We start from the raw sequence: 22,266 nt of genomic DNA on the forward strand, positions 1-22,266 counted from the left end.
AGCACCTTCCAGTGCCTGAAGGGGCTCCAGGAAAGCTGAGGAGGGCCTGGAGGGATGGGATGAGGGATGGACCCTTCTCCCAGAGGGATTTGCCTACACAATGCTGAGCCCCCCCACCCCCATCCCATGGGACTCTGCATTTAGGGGAATCTGCCACTGACTTCTCCTCCCCCACCTCCAGCTCTACTCCAGGATCCTGGAGAAGAATGCCAACCCCCAGTGGAACCAGTGCCTGACACTGCCAGCACTGGTGAGCATGGCCACCCCCGTGTCCCCCCACCCAGCCATCCCACCCCCTCCCCACTCACTGCTCCTCTCCCCACCTCTTTCCTCAGTTCCCTTCCATGTGTGAGAAGATGAGGATCCGGGTGACCGACTGGTGAGAGGGCTGGGGGTCACTGAGGGGGGGGGACAGGCAGGGGGGGACCCCACAGCCACCTCGCCCAGGTGCAGGGTGTGATGGCACCTTGGGTCGTGTTGCAGGGACCGTGTGACACACAACGACATCATCAGCACTGCCTTCCTCTGCATGTCCAAAATCTCAGCCCCTGGAGGGGAGCTGGAGGGTAAGGGGGGGCAGCAGGGGGGGATTTGGGGTGCATGGCCTGGAGGAGGAGCACTGCATGCTGCTGGCTGCAGGGTGGGGCTGGGTGGAGGTTGGGGTTGGGGTTGGGTGGAGGTTGGGGTTGGGTGGATGGAGGTTGGGGTTGGGGTTGGATGGATGGAGGTTGGGGTTGGATGATGTCACAGCCACCGTGGTCCCTGCCAAGGTCACCAGTGGGGAGGTGTCAGGGGGGAGCTGTGGGATGAGGTGCTGGGGGTTGTTTTTGGGTGGGACCTGTCCCCTCCTGCTGTGTGGTTTGGATGATCTGCAGATCTTCCCAAGGGTGTGGGATGGATGGAGAGCTGCAGGGCTGTGTGTGTGTGCTGGAGGTTTTGGTTCCTCCTTTCCTCGCTGAGGGGAGGTGGCCGTGGTCCCCTCTGGTGACAGGCAGTGGTGTCACCAGTGCTGGAAGATGCCACATCCCCCCCGTGCCTGTCCCCACTGGTGGCTCCTCAGGGGAGGGGTGTTCAGGTCCAGCCGGTGCTGAGGGTTCTGTTCTGAGTCCCAGGGGCTCTCTGAAGCAGAGCCCCCCCTCGAAGGTGCTGGCAGGGATCAGCTGGGTGACAATGACAGTGTCACCTGTGCCGGGCAGGAGCTGGGAGGTGCTTGTGGGGCAGGTCCAGGAGCAGAGGCTTCCCTAACCTGCATGGACATCTCCTGCTGCTAACCCCATCAGACCTCCCCTCTCCCTGCTCACTTTGCTTTCTGCCTCTCTGAGACCCCCGGGGACCCTACAGCCCCCACCCCATCCCCACCATCCCCCCCTGTACGTGGGGTGATGCTGGCAGCACCCCCTGGACATCATCCTGCTGCAAAGCTGCATCCCCCCTCCTGCAGCCCATGGCCCCCCCAGCACTGCCCAACCCTGCATGCAGGTGTGGAACTGGGATGTTCAACCTCCACCTTCCCCAGTTAAAGGGGCAGCTCCTGGGATGGTCTGGAAAGAAAGAGAGAGATAGAGGGGGGGCTTTGAGGGGTCTGCCTGGGGCTGCCCCATCCCACCCCACCCCGTGATCCATTGAGAGCTGTGGGTCCCACCTGCCCCATGCAGAGCATCCTGCAGGGGGTCTCAGCCCCAGGGAGGGCACTGGGACATCCTTTCGGTTGGATCAGCAGGGTCACCAGCACTGCCCAGGCCACCACCACCCCATGTCCCTCATCACTGCATCTCCATGGCTTGGAAACCCCTCCAGAGACAGGGACTCCACAACCTCCCCCTTTCTCTCTCTGTCTCTCTGGCATCTCTTGCCACCAAAAGCCCATGAGAACATCCACCCTTCTTTCCATAACCCCCATCCACCCCCTCCTGCTCCTTCCCTAACCTCTCTCCCTTTCTTTGTGCCCCAGATGAGGTTCCTGCTCTCTCGAAGCCTCTGAAGGCCACAGACCGTACGTCCCCTTAGCTGAGGGGTTGGGGATGGAGCCAGGGCTGGAGCTGGGGGACCATCGGGTGGCTGATACCTGGGTGGGAAGAGGGAAAGGGAGCAGGGCAGGGGCTCCAGTGCAGGTTTGGGGTGTCCAGGTTGGGCACTGTGGTGACTTTGTGGTGCACGTTAGGTGTTGAGTCAGCTCCACAGGGAGCAGCTGGCTTGGGACTTGGACCTTCCAACCCCTTTCTGCCCCTTCACTGCTCCTTCTGCTGGAGGTTCCACAAGAACCACCCAACCCAACCCTTCTCTTCCCTTCCTTTCCCACCATCCTCTGTCTGCCCCGAGGAGAGCGGGGGGGCAGCTCCTTGCCTGGGGTCCATCCCTGCACTGGTTCACACCACCAGAGCAAAGGACCCCTCCTCTGGGGACCTTTCCTGTGTACCCACCCCCACCTCCATCCCCATCCCCCCTTGGTCTTTCTCCTGCAGACAGGTAAGTGGGCTGGGGGCTCAAAGGGGGTGAAGCCCCATGGTGTTTCGGTGGTCTCCAGCCACATCGTGTGGTCCTGGTGGTCCTGGTGGTGACAGTCCATGGGACCCGTCCCCGAGGTGCCTTTGGGACTCTCTAATGGCTCTTGTTCCCCAGTGGATGATGGGCTGGGCTTCCTGCCCACCTTTGGTCCCTGCTACATCAACCTCTACGGCAGCCCCCGGGAGTTCACCGGCTTCCCCGACCCCTACGAGGCGCTCAACATGGGAAAGGTGACGTCCCCTTCCCTCTGGGGGACCTCAACTAAACTCCCCCCCAAAAAAACAACCCACCCAAACAACTAAATAAGCTGCTATTAACCCAAACTGGCTTTGTCATCAGGAGCCTGCACAGCCCTGCCTGCCCCTGCCTGCTCCTAAAGACCTCTCCTGGCCTTGCTCTGCTGCCCAAGCGCTCTCCACCTCCGAAGCTCTTGCAGAAATTCCTTTCCTGAGCTCCCTCCTCTGCTGTGGCACCCCCTGAGAGCACAGGCAGAGGGAGGAGGGGACGCTGGGGTCCTGACCCTGTCCCTGCTCTACCCCAAGGGCGAGGGAGTGGCGTATCGGGGCAGGGTGCTGGTGGAGCTGGAGACCAAACTGGTGGAGCACGTGGAGCAGAAGGTGGAGGACATCTCAGCTGATGACATCCTACGGGTGGAGGTAAGGGGGTCCCTGCCCGTGGGTTGGCTGTCCCACAGAACCACACAGAACCATCAGCCAGGTTGGAAAGGAGCTCTGGGATCACCAGCTCCAACCCTGGACCCACTCCCCCCGTGGTTCTCAGCCCTAACCTAACCCTCCTTGCCTTCCCACAGCACAGCATGTGGGGCACCAGGGGATGGTGTGGGTGCCTGTCCTGGGTGGGTGATGTCCTCCTGGAGGCTTTCTCCTCTCCTGCTGGTTTCCCATCCCAAAGGTTCCAGCTGAGGTGCTGCCCGGGGCGGGGCAGAGCAGGGTGACCGCAGAGGGGTGGGGGATGTGCTCTGGGGGGGACCCCGGTCCCAACTCGAGTGCCGTGCCAGCCCTGCTCCTTCTGCACATGGCTTTGGGTCTGAGCTTCTCCACCTTGGGGTGGAGCTCCCTGATGGAGCTGCTCCTTCCTCTCCCTGCCCCAGAAGTACCTGCGCCGACGGAAATTCTCCCTCTTTGCTGCCTTCTACTCGGCCACGATGCTGCAGGACGTGGACGCTGCCATCCAGTTCGAGGTCAGCATCGGCAACTACGGCAACAAGTTCGACACCACCTGCCTGCCCCTGGCCTCCACCACCCAGTACAGCGGGGCTGTCTTTGATGGTGAGCGGCACCGGGGGGGCCCTGCAGCGGCTGGGGCTGCCCAGGGGGGTGTGGAGTCTCCATCCTCAGAGATATTCCAAAGCCAGCTGGACACGGGCTTGAAAAACCTGCTCTGCCCCAGCCAGGGTTGGAGCAGGTGAGCTCCAGGGGTCCCTGCCCCACCTCGAGCCCGTTGTGAAGGCAGAATGTGTGTCTGGGGGGTGTGGGGCAGCCCCTCTGCTGCCTTCAGCTCTCTGCTGCCTCAAAGGGGTCTTCAGGCAGCTCCTGGGTACTCAGTTTTGTTCAAGATGCTTTTTGGTGGCCTCTCCCTGCTCCTGTGAGGGTCTCTCCCTGGCATGAGCTGCCCTCATCCCACTGGGGTTGTTTTCCTCATTTGTTGCCTCACGGGTGCAGCTCTGGAGGTTGCCAACCCCTCCTTGGGCCCTTGGTTGCCCCGTTGCACGTGGGTTTGGGGCACGGGCTCCTTCCTCAGCCTCCTGCCCCGACAGAGCCTCCTGCTCCCCTTCCCCTCCCTCCTGGTCCTGAGCTCAGGAGCTCAGCAGGCTGTGTCCTCCAGGCTGTCAGTATTATTACCTGCCCTGGGGCAATGTCAAGCCCGTGGTGGTGCTGTCATCCTACTGGGAGGACATCAGCTACAGGACTGATGCTCAGAACCTTCTCCAGCACGCAGCAGACAGGCTGGTGAGTCCCCTGTGCCAGCTCCTTTCTGTGTCCCAGCCCTGGGGGGGACAGGGAGGGATGGGGTTGTGTGGCTGGGATGTGGATGCAGAGCTTTGCCATATCCCACCCCTGGGGGGACAGGGAGGGATGGGGTTGTGTGGATGGGGGGTGGATGCAGAGCTTTGCCATATCCCACCCCTGGGGGCACAGGGAGGGATGGGGTTGTGTGGATGGGGGGTGGATGCAGAGCTTTGCCATATCCCACCCCTGGGGGCACAGGGAGGGATGGGGTTGTGTGGATGGGGGGTGGATGCAGAGCTTTGCCATATCCCACCCCTGGGGGGACAGGGAGGGATGGGGTTGTGTGGATGGGGGGTGGATGCAGAGCTTTGCCATATCCCACCCCTGGGGGCACAGGGAGGGATGGGGTTGTGTGGATGGGGGGTGGATGCAGAGCTTTGCCATATCCCACCCCTGGGGGCACAGGGAGGGATGGGGTTGTGTGGATGGGGGGTGGATGCAGAGCTTTGCCATGCCACCCACCTCCTGTGCAGGACTTCCCTCAGCTCCCCTCAGAGGGAATTTCTGGCTCTGTTTAACTCTCCTTTCCCCCAGAGCCCCAGCCAGAGGTGCAGAGCTCTGCTGGGACCCACGTTGGAGTTTCTAATCATGGGGAGCACCCCCAGGCCCTTGCTGGGGGGGCCTAGACATGGGGGGGAGCGGGGCACCGGGGGTGTCCCCACTTTTCACCTCCTCTTCCCCATCTCTTGTGCAGGAAGCAAACCTGGAGAGGATTTACGTGGCCCTGAAGGCCAAGCACCCCCCGAGTGAGCTGGATGCCCTGGCTGCCCAGCTGCTGGATGGGGTCATCTCAGACTGCAGGTACTTGCTGCCCCTTCCCACCAGGAGCCTTTCCAGGGGGGGAGCACTTCTTTAGCTTGGAAGGGATGATGGCTTTTTCAGTTTTTGCTGTTTCCTCCCAAAAAACATGGCTTGGTGGCCAGAGATCGCCTCAAAGGTCACCAAGCCAAACACTGGGGTGCAAAGGGGACACTGAGGGCAAGGCACACACCTCCAGCCTTCAGGCAAAAGTATTCCTTCCCCAGCCTTCTGCTAAGGGAATCCATGATCTTAACCTGAGCCAACCAGCACCACAGATGTGTGGGGAGGTACCATGGGGGTGTCTCCATGGGAGGTGTCTTCATGAGATGTCCCTATGGGGTGTCCCTATGGGATTTCCCTATGGGATGTCTCCATGGGAGGTGTCTCCGTGAGCTCAGCTGGGACAGAGATGTCCCTTGGAGTGATTGTGCCATGGAGATGGGGCTGATGGAGCCCAATCCCAGCCCGAGGGTTGGGATCTGGGATCATTCCCAGCAGCACCATAAATGACCCCGGTTTCCAGCAAGCCCTCAGCACAGAGATCTGCCCAGCCTCCTGAGACCTTGAATCAATGTATATTAAATAAATAGATTTAATTTATAGAAAGGGCTCAGCCTGGGTTCCCTCTGGCCCCTGGGGGTGAGGTGTGGGGGCTGCAGGTGTGGTTTGAGGCTCCTTTGCTCTTGGGGTCACCCTGTTCCCCCGCTGTATCTCGAGTGGCTCCGTCATGCTTTGGGAACTTGCTGAAAAGGAAGAAAAAAAGATAAAATCAAACAAATGGCAGCAAAACTCAGGGTGACGAGGGTGAGGGAGCTGCTGCCACCACATCTCTGCCTGTCCCCACAGCCTGACCCTGCCTGATGTCCTGAGCAAGCCATCCAGCACCCACCTGGACCAGAACCTGTACAGGTTCCGCTGCAGCAACCTGGAGCAGATGGTGAAGGCAGCTCTGAGGCTCAAGCACGAGGAGTCGAGGCTCTCAGCAGCCCTGGAGCAGGCAGAGGATTGGCTCTGCAGGCTGAGGAGCATGGCAGAGGAGGTGATGCTGCAGGAGAAGCTTTCCAGCTGGGAGGAGGCTCCTTCAGCCAAGCTCAGCATCACAGGGCTCTTCTGGTGGGATGGTTGTGAGAGACCTCCTGGGGGGATGCAGAGATCCTGCTGCTCTTCCAGGCAGAGCCCTGGACCCCAAGGGTTGCCCCCACATGATGGTGATCAGAGGGTGGGCAGAGGAGGTGCTGCAGGGGATGGCTGAGTGGTCAGGGAGGTGTCTCCATGGGGTGTGTCCATGGGAAGTGTCCATAGGAAGTGTCCATGGGAAGTGTCCCCATGGGGTGTCCCTATGGGATGTCTCCATGGGAAGTGTCCCCATGGGGTTTCCCTATGGGATATCTCCATGGGAGGTGTCTCCATGAGCTCAGCTGGGCAGGAGATGTCCCTTGGAGTGATTGTGCCATGGAGATAGGGCTGATGGATCCCAATCCCAGCCCGAGGGTGGGAGATGGTTGTAGGGATAAGGAGCTCAGAGGGCTTTTCCAGCCTTGGTGATTCTGTGATTCTAGGATGGGGACTGGGTTTGGGAGGCACCGGGTCAGGCACCCCCCCAGTGAGCTTGAGCTTTGCCAGGAAAACCTGAGGTGAAGTTGCTCAGGGGAAGTTTGGGGCTGCTCTGGCCTGGCCTGACCCCAATGGGATCTGGGGGTGCTGAGGTGGGGGTTGGGTTGGTTGATCTTGTTCCACGGGCTCGGGTTGGCAAGGGGACTCTGGACAGGGCTGCTCTGTGGCCTCCTGCCTCCTTCCCTGCCTGATTCCTTAGCTCAGAGCCCTCTGGTTGGACACAGAGCCCTCTGGTTTTGTGTCCCCAGCCCCAGAACAGCCTCCCCGACGTTGTCATCTGGATGCTGCAGGGGGACAAGCGCGTCGCCTACGCCCGCGTCCCGGCACACGAGGTTCTCTACTCCAGGAACATCAACGACTGCTGTGGCAAGAACTGTGGGAAGCTGCAGACCATCTTCCTGAAGGTACTTTGGGTTTGGACCCCCCGAGGGACCACCCGGGGATCCAGGGACACCCCGACCCCCCCATCCCCAGTTTTGACCCCGCTGAAGCTGGTGAGAACTTGGTTGTGCTCCTGGTGGAGTTCATGGGGCTGCAGCACATCCCTGGGGATAGCTTCCTGTTTTCTGCAAGTTCCAGGATTTTGTTTTTAAAAACTTAAACATTTTATTCTTTAAAAAAAAATATTTTAATGTTATTTTATGTATTTTCAAAATTCCTGACCCTCTGCCACTCCAGGAAGTTGAAGCTGGAGCCTCCTCTGCCAGGCACTTTCCAAGCTTCTTTTTTCTCCCATGATGTTTCTGTGGCCTTTTGCTGCCTGCCAGGCTGGGAGCAGAAATCAGTGCTGAGCAAGCTCAGAGAAAAGAAATAGAGTGAAATGGAATAAACTGAGCAAAGCTCCAGCCCAGCTGGCAGCAAAAAGAGAAACCAAAATATGCCGTTTTTTTTTTTTTTTCCCCTGTGCTTCATCTGTGGCTGGAAAGGTGACATCACTCGGAGGGGGAAAAAATGTCAGAGAGAGAGAAGGAAGGGCAGTGAGATAAACAGCTCCTGGGGCATTTCCAGGTTTGCTGGAGTCTGTTGACAGAGTTTGGTGTCCAAGGCCTGGAGGTGTCCCACGAGGGATGAAGCAGCTCTGACCACCAGGGCTTTAATGAATAGAATCATGGAATGGTTTGGGGTGGAGGGACCTTAAATTCCCCCCAGTGCCACCCCTGCCATGGTCAGGGACACCTCCCCCAGCCCAGGGTGCTCCAAGCCCCATCCAACCTTCAACACCTCCAGGGATGGGGCAGCCACAGCTTCTGGGGGCACCCTGGGGCTCAGCACCCCCACACTGAGCTCAGCTCCAAAGGGCTCTGTGGATATTGTCCCAGTTTATAGGGAATCTCAGTGATCACCCTCCCCCCCAGCTGGGGGTTTCATCCCCTCCTGCCATCCCCATCCATGTCCTCCTTTGGCAGTACCCCCAGGAGGAGGCCATGGGTCCGAAGATCCCAGCCCAGATCCGGGTCCAGCTCTGGTTCGGGCTCTCTGTTGATGAGAAGGAGTTCAACCACTTTGCTGAGGGGAAGCTCTCTGTCTTTGCTGAAACTGTGAGCATCTCCCACCCCACCAAGGGGATTTTCCTTCTCTCTGCCAGGGGCAGCAGCTCCAGCCGGGTGGGGAGGGGGTGGGCTGGGTGGGTGGGGGTCAGAGCAGCACCCACCGACTGAGAGGTGGGAGAGCACCCAGCTGGAAGCAGGGAACAAACCACACTGGGGTTTCACTTCTTCTGCATGCTGGGGGACAAATGTGGGGACACCCAGGAGGGGGGACACACACAGGCTCTTCCCGGGAAGTCTGTCCTCAGGAGGGAGCTCTCCAGGAAGAAAGGGATTGTTGGTGGGGTTTCCAAAGGATTATCCCTGGGTTTTTGTGCAAAAACTTCTCTGCTTTTGCTCCCCCAGTATGAGAACCAGACCAAGCTGGCACTGGTGGGGAACTGGGGCACGACTGGCCTGACCTACCCCAAGTACTCAGATGTCACTGGCAAGATCAAGCTGCCCAAGGACAGCTTCCGACCCTCCACGGGCTGGACCTGGGCTGGGGATTGGTTCATCTGCCCAGAGAAAACGTGAGTGGGGGGTTTCTGGGGAGCACAGAGCCCTTGGTGGGCTGTCCCGGGCACCCCAAACATCTGAGCAGGTGGGAAACTGATGGAAAAAGTCACCCAGAAAGCTGGATGGAGATCTGGGGTGCCACGGGGGCTCCTCCTCTGCCTGCCCCATCCTTGGCAGGCAGTGATGGTAAAGAGAAGTGTCCTTGGGGTGGTGGGTGCTGCATGAGCCCTCAGGGACACCACGGACCCCACACCCAGCTCATGGGGACACTGGGAGGTGGGAGAGCCCACTGGGGCATCCCCTGCTGCAGGGGGATGGTGGATGCCCAGCAGAGCTCTGCTGTCCTCCTGGGCTGGATTTGCTTCACCTCAGTGGGGTGGGTGAGGCTTTTGCTCCATACACCCGAGGTATAAGAGGCTGAGGAGTGCGTGGGGTGGCACTGGGGGCTCTGGGAGGAGCTGGTGGGCAGGAGGGGCCCCCTGACTCTGTGCATCTCCTCGGGGTGCAGGTTGCTGCACGATGTGGATGCTGGGCACCTGAGCTTCGTGGAGGAGGTGTTTGAGAACCAGGTCCGGCTGCCTGGGGGTCAGTGGATCCACATGACTGATGCCTACACCGATGTGGTGAGGACCAAGGGGGTGGGAGGGGGTTCAGCACCCACCCCAGGCTGCAGTGGCACAGAGCACCCCAGGGACTCAGGGATCTGCTGGGCCCCCAGTGACCAAACCCACCCGTGTCCCACAGAACGGGGAGAAGGTCCTGCCTAAGGATGAGATCGAGTGTCCTCCGGGCTGGAAATGGGAAGATGTGGAGTGGGACACAGACCTCAACAGAGCTGTGGATGAGAAAGGTAGGAGGGGGCAGTTTTGGGGAGTTTGTGACCTTTCCATCCCCTGCCCATGAGATCTTTCCTTCCGTGGTCCCACCCAGCACCGGGGATGCCATCGTCCCCTGTGTGAGCTGCCCCGATGGGAGCTTCAGAAGAGGGGCCAGGCCTTGGGGGTCCCTTCTTCACCCCCAGGGCTGGAGCTGTGGGGTGGGCAACCACAGATCAGAACCCCCTTTGCTGCTGGGGATAGCCCAGGCTCTTCTGGGTGATCTTCCCTGGCTTGTGGTGAAAGAGAAGTGGGAAGCATCTGGCCAGAGAGCACCTGCGGTGGTCACAAGGGTTGGGGTTGCCTGAGGATGGAAGTGCAGGGAGGAGAGAGAGCTCCCAGGCTGTGCCTCTGAGCCAAGAGCTGGTGGGACAGCATCACCCGGCCCTGCCCAGTGGGACAGCTCCAGCAGGGACCAGTCTGAGGTGGTTTCTGTGTGGAGCAGCAGCGGGCAGGACAAACCTTTGGTGTCAGAGCCCTTCCAACCCGGACCCGCGTTACGAGAGGTCCCTGGGGGTGGGGGTCCGGGGGGGCTCTTCCCCTGCCCTTACCCAGCTCTCTCCTTTTCTCCAAGGGTGGGAATATGGCATCAGCATCCCCCCGGAGCGCAGGCCCAAGGCGTGGGTGCCAGCAGAGAAGATGTACCACACCAACCGGAGACGGCGCTGGGTGCGGCTGCGCCGCAGGGACCTGGCACAGCTGGAGGCCGTGAGGAAGGTGGGGGGCTGTGGAGAAAAGGGGGACACGGGGCTAGGGCTGTGTCCCTGTCCCTGCACGGGAGGTGCTTGGCCTGCTGCTTGCTGCAGAGCCCCTTGGTCTCTGTGGGCCCCACCATGGGGCTCAGCATCTCCCAGAGCTGGAGAGGATCTCAGGGATTGGGATGCGGGTGGAGCTGGGACCCCCACCAGTGCCACGGAACATCTTGGGGGGTTGGAGCCGAATCCCCGGGGTGTCCCGGCCCCGCTTTCCTCTAGGTGGTGCAATCGGACCGCGAATGCCACCACGGAGCTGCTGCTCCTCCCTCCCTCCCCCAGCCCCTTCCCCAGGACGCTTCCCTCCCGCTCCAGCACTTTTTCTGGATAATTGTGGCTGGACAGCGTGGGATACAAACGTCACACGGAGGTGACACAGCTCAGGAGCGATTAAAAAAACTTCCACGGGCTTGTGACAGATGTGGGAGAAGTTCTCAGTGGTGGCAAAGCCGTGGTGGCCCAGGGAGGGATCAGAAGTGATGGCAAAGCACAGCGGGCTGAAAAGATGGAGGTGCAGATGCCACCCAGGCCTGGGCAGGATGTGTCCTCCTCCTTGGTCAGCCCCCAACCCAGTGAGACCCTTCCTTGAGTGGTGTCCCCCCTGGGAGTGGATGAAAAGGCTGAATCTCCAGGGAGGACCCGGCAGTGTTGGGTTACCACTTGATGACCTTACAGGTCTTGCCCAGCCGGTTTCCTGATGAGAACCACGGATGATTCCACGATTCTTGGAATGATTCTGTGATTCTAAGCTGGGGGGGGCGGCATGGGGGTGACAACTGCATCTCCCGGAGGTTGGATGTGGGTTTGGGGTGGGCGCAGCCGCGTCCCCGGGAGAGCCCCGGGCGCAGGGAGCTTCCCCCCCCGGGCTGTGCGGGGATCCCACGGGGACGGCGTTGGGACCCGGCCCCTCACCTGCCCCAACCCCCTCCGTGTCCCAGCACAAGCAGGAGGACGTGGATGGGGAGGGCTGGGAATACGCCTCTCTTTTCGGCTGGCGCTTCCACCTCTCCCCCCGCCGCACCGATGCCTTCAGGCGCCGCCGCTGGAGACGCCGCATGGAGCCCCTGGAGCGCACGGGGCCCGCTGCTGTCTTCGCCTTGGAGGGAGCCCTGGTAGGTGCCCCCCTTCCCTGCACCCCCAAAAATCGCTGCTGGGGAGGAGGAGCCTCCCACTCCCCCCCCCCCAAAAGTGCTGGGTCTGGATCCCATCCCCTCACTGCCGCCCGCTGCTCCTGGCTTGGTGAAGATCCTGACTTGCCTTGGACCTCAGCATCCCTCAGCTTTTCCTCTCCCTAAATAAGAACCAAACACAGCAGTGCAAAGCCTCTATAAGGATTTTTTTGTTTGTTTTTCTCCCCATTTGGCTTTTTTTCTCCCCCTTCCCCTCCTCTGCCCCACCAGGCTGCTTCTGGTGTCCTGTCCTCTTCCCTCCCAGCATGGAGTGGATCAGGAGCCGTCCTGGGGCAGGAGGGCCTCAGGGTCCTTCCATGGAGAAGCTGAAAATCCTCTAGGACACCCAGCAATTCCTGGAGACCCCATCCCCTGGCTGCAGGGTGGGTCCCAGCAGGTCTGACCTTACTCTGCTTTCTCTTGCAGGGAGGAGTGACAGACGACAGGAGTGACGATGGCAAATCCATCTCCACCCTCAGTTTTGGTGTCAACAGACCCACCATTTCCTGCATATTTGACTGTAAGGCCCGAGGGATAGAGGGGTGGGTGCAGTTCCCCTGCAGCGAGTCCTGCTGTGGGGTCTCTGCTTGAGCAATTCCCACCCTCTGCCTCTCACCCATCTGGGGTGAACCATAGAATCATGGAACCCCTGACTGGTTTGGGTTGCAGGGAGCTCAGAGCCCCCCCAGTGCCACCCCTGCCATGGGCAGGGACCCCTCCCACAGCCCAGGGGGCTCCAAGCCCCATCCAACCTTCAACACTGCCAGGGATGGGGCAGCCACAGCTTCTGGGGGCACCCTGGGGCTCAGCACCCTCACCCCAAAGAATTTCTCCCTCCCTCCCTGCCCAAGATCTCCTCTCCATCTCCCCTCTTGCAGCTGGAAACCCTTCCCCCTCGGAGGGTCCCATCCCTCCAGGCCCTTGTCCAAAGTCCCTCCCCAGCTTTCCTGGAGCCCCTTCAGGCACTGGAAGGTGCTCTGAGGTCTCCCCAGATCCTTCTCTTCTCCAGGCTGAACACCCCAACTCTCTCAGCCTGGCCCCTCCCAGCATCCCTGTGGCTCATCCCTGAAGGGGGATGGAAAGGGGAGGGTGGTCCAGGTGTTCCCCCTGAGCCTGGTGGTCTCTTGGGAAGCCACGGGGAGGTTTAAGCCCTCAGACAGGAACCTGGGGCTGGTTCAACCCCAGCTCTTCCCCTGGTGCCCCACGTTGCTCCCTGGGCTCATCCCTCCATGGTTTCTGTGTCCAGGTGGGAACAGGTACCACCTCCGCTGCTACCTGTACCAGGCACGGGATCTGATGGCCATGGACAAGGACAGCTTCTCAGGTGAGCCCTCTCCCACCTCTCTGTGCTCATAATTAGTGCTGTAATTAGTGCTGTAGCAGGCTGGAAAACAGTTCTTGGGGTACTTCTTGGTGGGACATGGAGGGTGCTGGGCAGGCTCACAGCAAAGGGCATGGGCAGGAGGCTTCCCCAAGGCTGGGAGCTTGATTTTCCATCAGCAAAAAAATTAAAAAAAAAAAAAAAAAAAAAAAAAAAGAACAAAAATCAGAGTTTTGAGAACTTTTATATGAGAAACCAAGCAGAAACCACAAGTCACCCAGGTCGGGGGTGAGTCAGAGCTGTGTTTGCTTTGCTAATAGCTCCTTCTCCCTGCCCCGAGGTGAGGCTGGGAGCTGGTGGGAGGCTGGGGAGCAGACAGCTCAGGGACACAGCAAATAAACACCGAGCAGAGGGCAGGGATGTGGCACTGAGCCAACCCCCCTGCATGGGCTGCAGGCTGGGAGCAGGACAGGAGCTCTGGGATGGGGTCGAGGTGATGGAGCAGGAGCAGGAGATGCACCCAGAAAAATAAAAAAGGGTGTGAGTAGGACAGAGAGGAACCTTCTGCATCCTCAGGAAGGCTCTGGTTGGGTTGATGTGTCCTCAGCACCCAGCTCAGTCCCAGCTGGGTGAGTCCTGGCCACCCTCTGGACCCTGCAGAGCAGCAGCCTGGGCTGGGGGGTTGTGGAGGGGATTTGTCCCCTGGCTTGGAGAAAGGATCAGGGCTGAAGAAGGCATCCTCTGTGTGTTAGGGACAAAAGAACAGATTGAAAATAGGGTTGGAAAGGAAAATCCCTACCAGAGGCCAACCTGTTGGGTGGTTTGGGTTTCAGCATGGCTGCAGGGCTGGGTGGACCTCTCAGGAATGGTTCTTTGCATTGAACCAACCTCCTGGCAGCCAGAGGGTCCCACAGCCTCTTCCCCATGGGCTGGGACATCCCAGGCAGGTGGCCCTGTGGCTCTTTGGTGGCCTTTGCTCACTCCCATTAACTCTTTGCAGTGTCATTTGGAGGGGGGGAAGCAGGACAGGGGGGATGTTGCTGCTCACATCAAGCTCAGAGCTGGAGCTGGGGCAGTACCAGAAGTTCCCCATCAGTCCATAGGATTATAGAATGGTTTGGGTGGGAAAAGCCCTTTGGGATCATGGAATCCAAACTGCCCAGGACACCCCCCACCCCATGTCCCTCATCCCCACATCCCCAGGGGTTTCTCTGAAACCCCTCCAGGGATGATGGGGACTCCAGCCCTGCCCTGGGCAGCCTGGGCCAGGCCCTGACAACCCTTTCCAGGGAGAAATTCTTCCCCAGCTCCAACCTAAACCTCCCCTGGCACCACTTGAGTTGTGCCAAAAGTTCCTCTTGTCCCATCCCTTGCTCCTTGGAAGAGAAGCCCCCCCTCACCATCTGGCTGTCCCCAGGACCTCCCCTGGGCATTTTGCAGCAGAGGAACCTGGGGAGAGATCCAGAAAGACCCTGGAGAGGTGCAGAGCACCCAAACAATCACCCAGTGTCTGCCCCCAGCCAGGTCCCCTCTGCCTCCCACAAAGGGTTTGTTGTTGGGGTGGTGGGACCGGGGTGATCTCATGGTGGGGAGGGGGAGTCCCTGCCCTGGGACAAACCTGGCCAAGGACAACATGAGTAACACCATGGCAGGACCTGGAGCTGGGATCTCTGCTCCCTAACAAAGCATAAAGGAGTTCATTAAGGGGGCTTTGCACAGTTAGAAAAATAAACCCTGCCCACCAGGCTCTAAACAAAGGGGCTTTATGGAGGCTCCTTCAAAAAGGAGAAGAAGGGGAGGAGGGAGGAGAGGGGAAGAAAAAGAAGGAAAAAAAAAGAGCGGAAAAAGCAAAATCCAAATTTTTTTTTTGGTGTTTTTTTTGGTTGACTTTGTTTTTGTTTTGGTGTGATTTTTTGTTTGTTTGGGCTTTTTTTTGTTTGTTTGTTTATTGTAACACATTCTGCTTTCCCCTGGGTAGAAAAGGGTGGGAAAGGTTCTTCCCAGCATGAACTGGGGCTCTCCCCAGCCCAGCCACCTCCCAACCAGCCCCAGCCCATCACCCACCCCTGCTGCCCCCCAGACACCAGGGAAGCAAAAGGAAAATTCACCCTCAGCTCCTGCCCTGAGCCAGGATCCAGGATCCAGGAGGAGAACCTGGACCAGGAGAGATCAGCCCAGACAGTGAGGACTTTTCCCCTGTGCCAGGAGATGTGGCCAGGGAAGGCCATGGAGATCCCACAGGCCAGGAGAGAGGCTTCTGCTGGTCAATGTGGTCTGCTTGGATGGCCAGAAAGTTTTTGGCTAAAAAAAGGTTCCTTCACCCAATGTTTTTAAGGCCAGGAGGCTGTGGGATCAGAAGGAAAAGCTTTGTGTATCTGGACAGCCAAGTCCTGTGGACTCTTGTGGTCATCTTGACCCAAAAGGAGCTGGGATGAAGAGGGCTGGATGAGGAATAATTCCCTAGGCTGGGACTCCGCAGGCTGAAGAGGAGGAGTTGGCAGGATGGAAGCTGCAGAACCCCAGGGAGCTGAGCTGGGTCACTGTCTGCAGGGACCTTGGCCCCATCCCCTGCTCATCTGGGGGTGTCTGGGACATGATGGGAAAGTCATTGCTGGAGGACCTGCAGCTCTGCTGCCTCCTGAAGGAGTTTCTGTCTCCTTTCCATACCCCAGCTCATCCTTTGCCTCTTGTCTAACCCCCCTTGCAGATCCTTATGCCATTGTCTCCTTCCTCCACCAAAGCCAGAAGACAGTGGTGGTCAAGAACACCCTGAACCCCACCTGGGACCAAACACTCATCTTCTACGAGATAGAGATCTTTGGGGACCCCCAGAAAGTGGCTGAGTCCCCCCCCAACGTGGTGGTGGAGCTGTATGACCAAGACACCTACGTGAGTGTGCTGGGTGCTGGGGTGGATGGGACCAACACGTGGGATCCCTCCTGCCCCCAGGAGAGCAGGGAGGGGGCACCTCTGGGGGGCTCAGGCGTGGAGATGGGCACCCAGAAGACAAAAAAATTCAGCAAATAGCTCTGCTAGGGATGGGCTTGGTGTCTCTGCTCCAGGAACCAAAGCTGCTCCTGCTTCTTGTTCAGAAGTGGGGACAAGTTCATGGGTCATCAAAATAAATGGAGTTATTAAAATATTTCCTTGTGGAAAAGGCTTGGGATGGGACTTGAAGCAGCCACACACACAGGGGACAACTCACTCGTGTTTGCTGAGCTGCCCAGAGGGACCCAAAGGGCTTTTGGTGTTGGCATCATGGTGAGGGGTGGGGAGATAACTTGGAGTGGAGGATGTCAGTAGAGCAGAAGGGGTTTCAGGCTGTGTTAAGAGCAGCACAAGAGTGATAAGCACTTGGAATACATCTGGGGAACATCTCAGGAACCCTCCTGTCCCCCCTCCTCCAAAAGACCCCCTGGAATCAGCAGGGGCAGCAGCAGGTCCCATTGCAGACCCGAGGATCGGCTCCTTAGGAGCTCCTGCTCTGGGAATCCTGTGCTGCTGTGGGAGTTTCACCTCTTTGAGCCAAAGCAGACAAGGGGGAGCGTGGTGCTGACCCTGCCAGGAGGGGTTTGCCAGCCCTGTGGTTGCCTTGCAGGGGGCAGATGAGTTCATGGGGCGCTGCATCTGCAGGCCCAGCCTGGAGCGGTCCCCGCGGCTCTCCTGGCACCCGGTCACCAAGGCCAACAGGAATGTTGGGGAGCTCCTGGCTGCCTTCGAGCTGATCCAGAGGGAGAAGGTGAGCTGGTCCCCACCCACACCTGAGCCTCTCTCTGCTGGTTTCTCTCCTGGGAGCCTCTGTCAGGGTTTAACACTGCCCAGGCAATCAAACCCAGTACCAGATGCTCGGTTATTAATGCTCGGTTATTAATCCCCCTCCCTGATAAAGGGATTTACAAGAGACTGAGCTGAAAGCAAAAGCACAAGACAGAAAATTACCTTTACCCTGGCCCAAAGCAGGGCAGCCCCTCAGCACCCAGCAGCACCCAACCTTTGCTCAGTGCTGAGCTGTGTCCCCTGGAGCCCCATCCCTGGCAGAGCCTCAGCTCGGGTGGGATGGGGCTTGGAGCAACCTGGGCTGTGGGAGGTGATGTTTAAGGTCCCTTCCCACCCAAACCATCCTGTGACTGGTTCTGTGACCTCAGCAGCTCCGTGGTTTCTGCTCCAAGCAGGCTCAGCAGTGATGCTCAGCTCAGGCTGCATCTCAGAGGTGGGGTGGGGGACATTTAGCAAAGGCAATGGGAAGGGGCTTGGGGCTTGGGGCTGGGGTCTCAGCTCTGTCCCACAGTGCTGCCTCAGTACCAGGGGTACCATATGTTCCTTCTCTCCACAGCCAGCTGTCCACCACATCCCAGGATTTGAGGTAATGTCCTTAGCAGCTCCTGGGCTCTGTGCTCCCCTCACTGTCCCCTCCTTGCCCCCCCAAGGCTCAGCACCATCAGCAGCACCCACAGGGCTTGGCAGGGGCCCTGCAGCTCAGCTTGGCTTCTGCAGGCACTTTTTCCATCCTGTCGTGGGGATGGAGGCCAAGGAGATGATGGAAACCCAACTGCTCTGAGCCAGGCTGAGGGATTTGGGGGTGTTCAGGCTGGAGAAGAGAAGAATCCAATGGGGAGACCTCAGAGCACCTTCCAGTGCCTGAAGGGGCTCCAGGAAAGCTGGGGAGGGACTTGGGACAAGGGCCTGGAGGGAGGGGATGAGGGGGAAGGGTTTCCAGCTGCAAGAGGGGAGATGGAGAGGAGATCTTGGGGAGAAATTCTTTGGGGTGAGGGTGCTGAGCCCCAGGGTGCCCCCAGAAGCTGTGGCTGCCCCATCCCTGGCAGTGCTGAAGGTTGGATGGGGCTTGGAGCACCCTGGTGTAGCTGAAATTGTCCCTGCCCATGGGGGTTGGCACTGGGTGACCCAACCCAACCATTCTGTAATCTCCCTGTGATCATTTCAGCATTCCCATGGTGAAAGGTTCTGCTCCCCCACCTCTCCACCCTGTGTCCCCTTCTGTGTCCCTCCCTGTGTCCCCCCTTCACCCTGGCTGGGCACAGGCACTCACTGATGCTCTCTCTTTCCAGAGGCTGAATTTACCTGCACTGATTTCTTCTCCAGCCTGGGGGGTGGTGGAGTGCAGGAGCTTGGAAAGCATCTTCTTGTTTTTGTTTTGTTCTGTTTTGTTTTGCTTTGTTTGTTTTCTGCAATGCAAGGGGCTGATGCTTTTGGGCTAACTCTGTGCTCTCCTCCTCTCTCCAAACAGAATGATCTCTCCTCCAGCCTGGATGAGGTGAGTCCTTACACTTTAGTTGCCTCTTCATCTCAGGGGTGTTAAATCTGAGCCTTCCTGGGCAGCCACTTCTTGCCAGAAGTCCCAAGCCAACAGGGTCAGGGTTTTGCTGAGCACCAGGACACAGCAAGGGGCTCCAGGCTTCACCTGCTGCAGGATGCATAGGGCTGGAGTTCACCTTTATGGGAAGAGTGTCCCTGAGGTCCAGCCCTTCCAAACCAAGCATGGAAAGGCAGAAAAGCTGAGCTGACCTTTGGCTGGGCCTCAGCTGGAATCCCACTGGAGAAGTTTGCAGCTATTGATGGGGCATTTGCCAGGGCTGGGGCAGGTGCTGGGGATGAAGGAGTCTCCTCAGGATCCCAGGATGCTGCTTGGGACAAGGTTGCTCCCCAGACCTTGTGGATCCTGAAGAGAACCCAGGGCTGGGCTTGTGTCTGGTACCACCCCATGTCAGGGGCATCTCTAGTGGGGTATTTTATTGCAGAGTGGTTCCTCTCCCCCCAAGCAGCTTTGCCTGATGTTCTGAGGCTCATCTTTGTGTTCCAGGGGGGCTGAGGTGGCTCAGATCCTGTAAACATAACCATTTCTCTGCTCTTCCTCCTCCATTTCTTGCCATTTTCTGGCTGGGGCACTGCACAGCTCTGCACCACTGCTGCCTTCCACGAGGGGCTCCTCCAATGGGTACCTTCTATGCTCCAACACCCAGCTCCCCTCTGTTCCTCTGCTTTTGCTCAGAAACCAAGCAAAGTCCCAGCAGAGACCCTCAGGGTCACCAGTTCCTTCCTGGCCTGCCCAGCAACCCCATCCAGACCTTCCCCCTCAGCCTGCATCCAGCCCGAGCTCTCCAGTGCCCTGAGCAGCAAACACCAAACCTTGTGGAGCATCCCTGGGGCTTCATTCAGGCTCCTGATCAACCTGGCTGGCCCCAGGACCCCTCCTGATCCTTTTTTTGGTGCAAATGGGACTGGACCAGACTCCCCAGGGAGGTGGTTGGGTCTCCATCCCTCAGTGTGTTTAAACACTGCCTGGATGTGGTGCTTGGGGCCAGGGTGGTCACCAGGAACAGGGTAAAAGGGATAGGACAAGGTTGGACTCGATGACCTTGGAGCAATTCTGTGATCCTGTGCTGATGGGGCAGTGTCTGAGCAGCCTGATCTGGAGGCTCTGGATGGGTCCCCAGGGGTGCTGAGCACCAGGGTGATGCTGGGGATGCTCTGCACCTCTCCCTTGGCACTCCCCTCCCTGGCCCCTTCCCCTAACCACCCATCAGCATCTGGGCCATGGGAGGGGGGGATCCAGGCACCTGCCCTGAGATGGAGCCACCCAGAGTCCCTGCAGTTGGTGGGGATTGTGGAACACCTCAGGTTCCAGGATGAGAGCCCCCTGTGGGGCAGTTCCACACACACACATCTGTCAACCTGGGGTTGCATTTTTGGAGGATTTGTTTCATTCCTGCCTTTCTGGTGATTCTGATCTGGACGATGCAGGTCAGGGAGAACCCAAACCCAGCTTGGGCTCAGAGCCCATCCTCAGTCAGAGGTCTCCTGGCTCCTGGCTCCCTGCTCCCCTCCTCCATGAGGGCAGATGCTGAGTCCCCCCCTTGCCATCCTGCAGGAGATTTCCTCCTGCACAGAGGGAGCACAGGGACCACCCCACGGTGCTGCAGCTGCTCACACACCTCCCCCTGCCCACCCCATGGATGTCACAAACCCAACCCCTGCTGCTGCTGCTCCCATCCCCTCCTCGTGTCCCTGCTCTGGGAAAGCTGCTCCCATCCCCTCCTGCCCTGGGGAGGGGGCACCAGGATGGATGGGGAGCAGCTCCCTGGTGGTTCCCTGGGAAAGGCTCGGGGCTCACTCACAGCAGTTGATGTTTGACCCTTTCCAGGGTCAGATGGAAGGGACAGAAGCACTTTGCAGGTCCCTTCATCCCTCATCTCCTCCTCTCCAGGTGTCCTGGACTTCTGGGAGGCTGGGGGGGGGAGAATGATTTTTTCAGAGAGGGGACCCAGGGAGGGCAGAGCCAGGGGGGGTGATGGGTTTGGGGTCTCCTCATGGTCTCAGCTGATGTCTGCTCTGTGTCTCTGCTCCCTGCAGTCTGAGGACTCCGACCTTCCCTACCCCCCCCCACAACGGGAGCCCAACATCTACATGGTGCCCCAGGGCATCAAACCCGTCCTGCAGCGCACGGCCATCGAGGTGAGGGGGGACAGCACCCTCAGGGGGGGACACAACACCCCTTGGGGGGACACAACACCCTCAGGGGACACAACACCCTCAGAAGGACACAACACCCTCAGGGGTCACCCAGGAGGGGGATCCGGGCCAGACTCTGGGGGTACAGAACCCACCAGTGCTGGGACCTGGTTGTCCCCCGGGGCTGTGCTGGGACAAGAAGTGTCCCTGAGCAGTCAAGGTGAGGCCAGAGCAGAGCCCCAGGCACCTTTGGTTTTCAGGAGGAGCCCCTGAGCCCCACGGGGAGCTCGGGCAGAGCTGGGGGATGTTCCTTTGGCAGGGAAGGAGCTGTCAGACAAACCTTGTCTGCCCTGCCACCCCACGGGTGACACCTCCACCTCCTCCTTCAGCTTTACCTCCATGCTGAGAAGCTGCTGAAGGGACGAGAGGCCTGGGGACAAACCCTGTGGCTGAGTCTTTGCTGTCTCTTCCCCTCACCCTTCAGATCCTGGCCTGGGGGCTGAGGAACCTCAAGAGCTACCAGCTGGCCAGTGTCACCTCTCCCAGCCTGCTGGTGGAGTGTGGGGGGCAGTTCGTGCAGTCCTCTGTCATCAAGAACGTCAAGAAGAACCCCAACTTTGATGTCTGTGTGCTCTACATGGAGGTGGTGAGGAGCTGAGCCCTGCCCTGAGTCAGGGGGCACAGGGGGACCCCTCGGGAGGGACCTCCAGAAGGTCCTGTAAAAACCCCGCATCCCAGGGTGAGGCTGATCCTGCCCCGCTCAGGGTTTGTTCTTCATCCCTGGTGAATTCCTCACCTCTGTGTTCAACCCCTCTCTGCCCACAGCGTCTGCCCAAGGAGAGCCTCTACAGCCCCCCCCTCATCATCAAGGTCCTGGACAACAGAGCCTTTGGGAGGAGACCCGTGGTGGGGCAGTGCAGCATCCGCTGCCTGGAGGAGTTCAGCTGGGACCCCTACAGGGAGGAGAACAAGGGTCCCCAGGAGCACCCAGGTACCTGAGCACCGTGCTGGGTGCACACCCAGGCCCTGCTCCAGGAGTCCTTTTGCATGGAAAAAACCCTTAAATCATGGAGTCCAAACCACCCCCCACCCCATGTCCCTCATCCCCACATCCCCAGGGTCTGAAACCCCTCCAGGGATGATGGGGACTCCAGCCCTGCCCTGGGCAGCCTGGGCCAGGCCCTGACAACCCTTTCCAGGGAGAAATTCTTCCCCAGCTCCAACCTAAACCTCCCCTGGCACCACTTGAGTTGTGCCAAAAGTTCCTCTCATCCCATCCCTTGCTCCTGGGGAGCAGAGCCTGAAACCCCCCAAGCTGTGGGGTCACTGCCTGGGACCCATTTGCTTTGGGCTCATCCCAGCTGTAGGACTGACCCAGTTTAGCTCTGGGGTTGGTTGGTGGCACGGGCTGTCCCGTGGCCAAGCTGTCCCACCTGCAGGACCTGAGCCTGTGAGGGCTCTGGGCAGGGCTGAGCTTGATCCTAAGGTGACTCAGTTTTGGGGTTCCTAACAGCTGAGGTCCTCATGCTCTGGTTGCAGATGATGTGAGCCTCACACCCAGGGATGATGTCCTCATTGACATCGATGACAAAGAGCCCCTTATTCCTGCCCAGGTATGGAGAACATCACAGGGCTGGGAGGACACTGCTGGGGATGGGGAACTTGTGCAGGGAGAGGGGGAGAGCAG

At 59.2% G+C, this 22,266-nt stretch overlaps 1 protein-coding gene across 1 annotated transcript in view; it reads left to right on the plus strand.

Moving 5' to 3' along the window:
• Positions 1 to 22,266, plus strand: part of DYSF (dysferlin) — a 61,082-nt gene that overhangs the window by 10,635 nt on the left and 28,181 nt on the right. The window contains 27 exon segments of the mRNA XM_071753117.1: positions 182 to 250; positions 336 to 379; positions 484 to 566; positions 1,952 to 1,993; positions 2,620 to 2,735; positions 3,048 to 3,161; positions 3,617 to 3,794; positions 4,351 to 4,475; positions 5,230 to 5,336; positions 6,183 to 6,375; positions 7,199 to 7,354; positions 8,357 to 8,488; positions 8,843 to 9,009; positions 9,504 to 9,618; positions 9,740 to 9,845; positions 10,445 to 10,587; positions 11,561 to 11,734; positions 12,218 to 12,311; positions 13,038 to 13,115; positions 15,820 to 16,001; positions 16,711 to 16,851; positions 17,446 to 17,475; positions 18,358 to 18,384; positions 20,481 to 20,582; positions 21,064 to 21,225; positions 21,405 to 21,570; positions 22,119 to 22,192. Coding sequence (XP_071609218.1) covers positions 182 to 250; positions 336 to 379; positions 484 to 566; positions 1,952 to 1,993; positions 2,620 to 2,735; positions 3,048 to 3,161; positions 3,617 to 3,794; positions 4,351 to 4,475; positions 5,230 to 5,336; positions 6,183 to 6,375; positions 7,199 to 7,354; positions 8,357 to 8,488; positions 8,843 to 9,009; positions 9,504 to 9,618; positions 9,740 to 9,845; positions 10,445 to 10,587; positions 11,561 to 11,734; positions 12,218 to 12,311; positions 13,038 to 13,115; positions 15,820 to 16,001; positions 16,711 to 16,851; positions 17,446 to 17,475; positions 18,358 to 18,384; positions 20,481 to 20,582; positions 21,064 to 21,225; positions 21,405 to 21,570; positions 22,119 to 22,192 — 3,120 coding nt within the window.

Source organism: Heliangelus exortis, chromosome 10, assembly GCF_036169615.1.
Source record: "Heliangelus exortis chromosome 10, bHelExo1.hap1, whole genome shotgun sequence".
NCBI lineage: Eukaryota > Metazoa > Chordata > Aves > Apodiformes > Trochilidae > Heliangelus > Heliangelus exortis.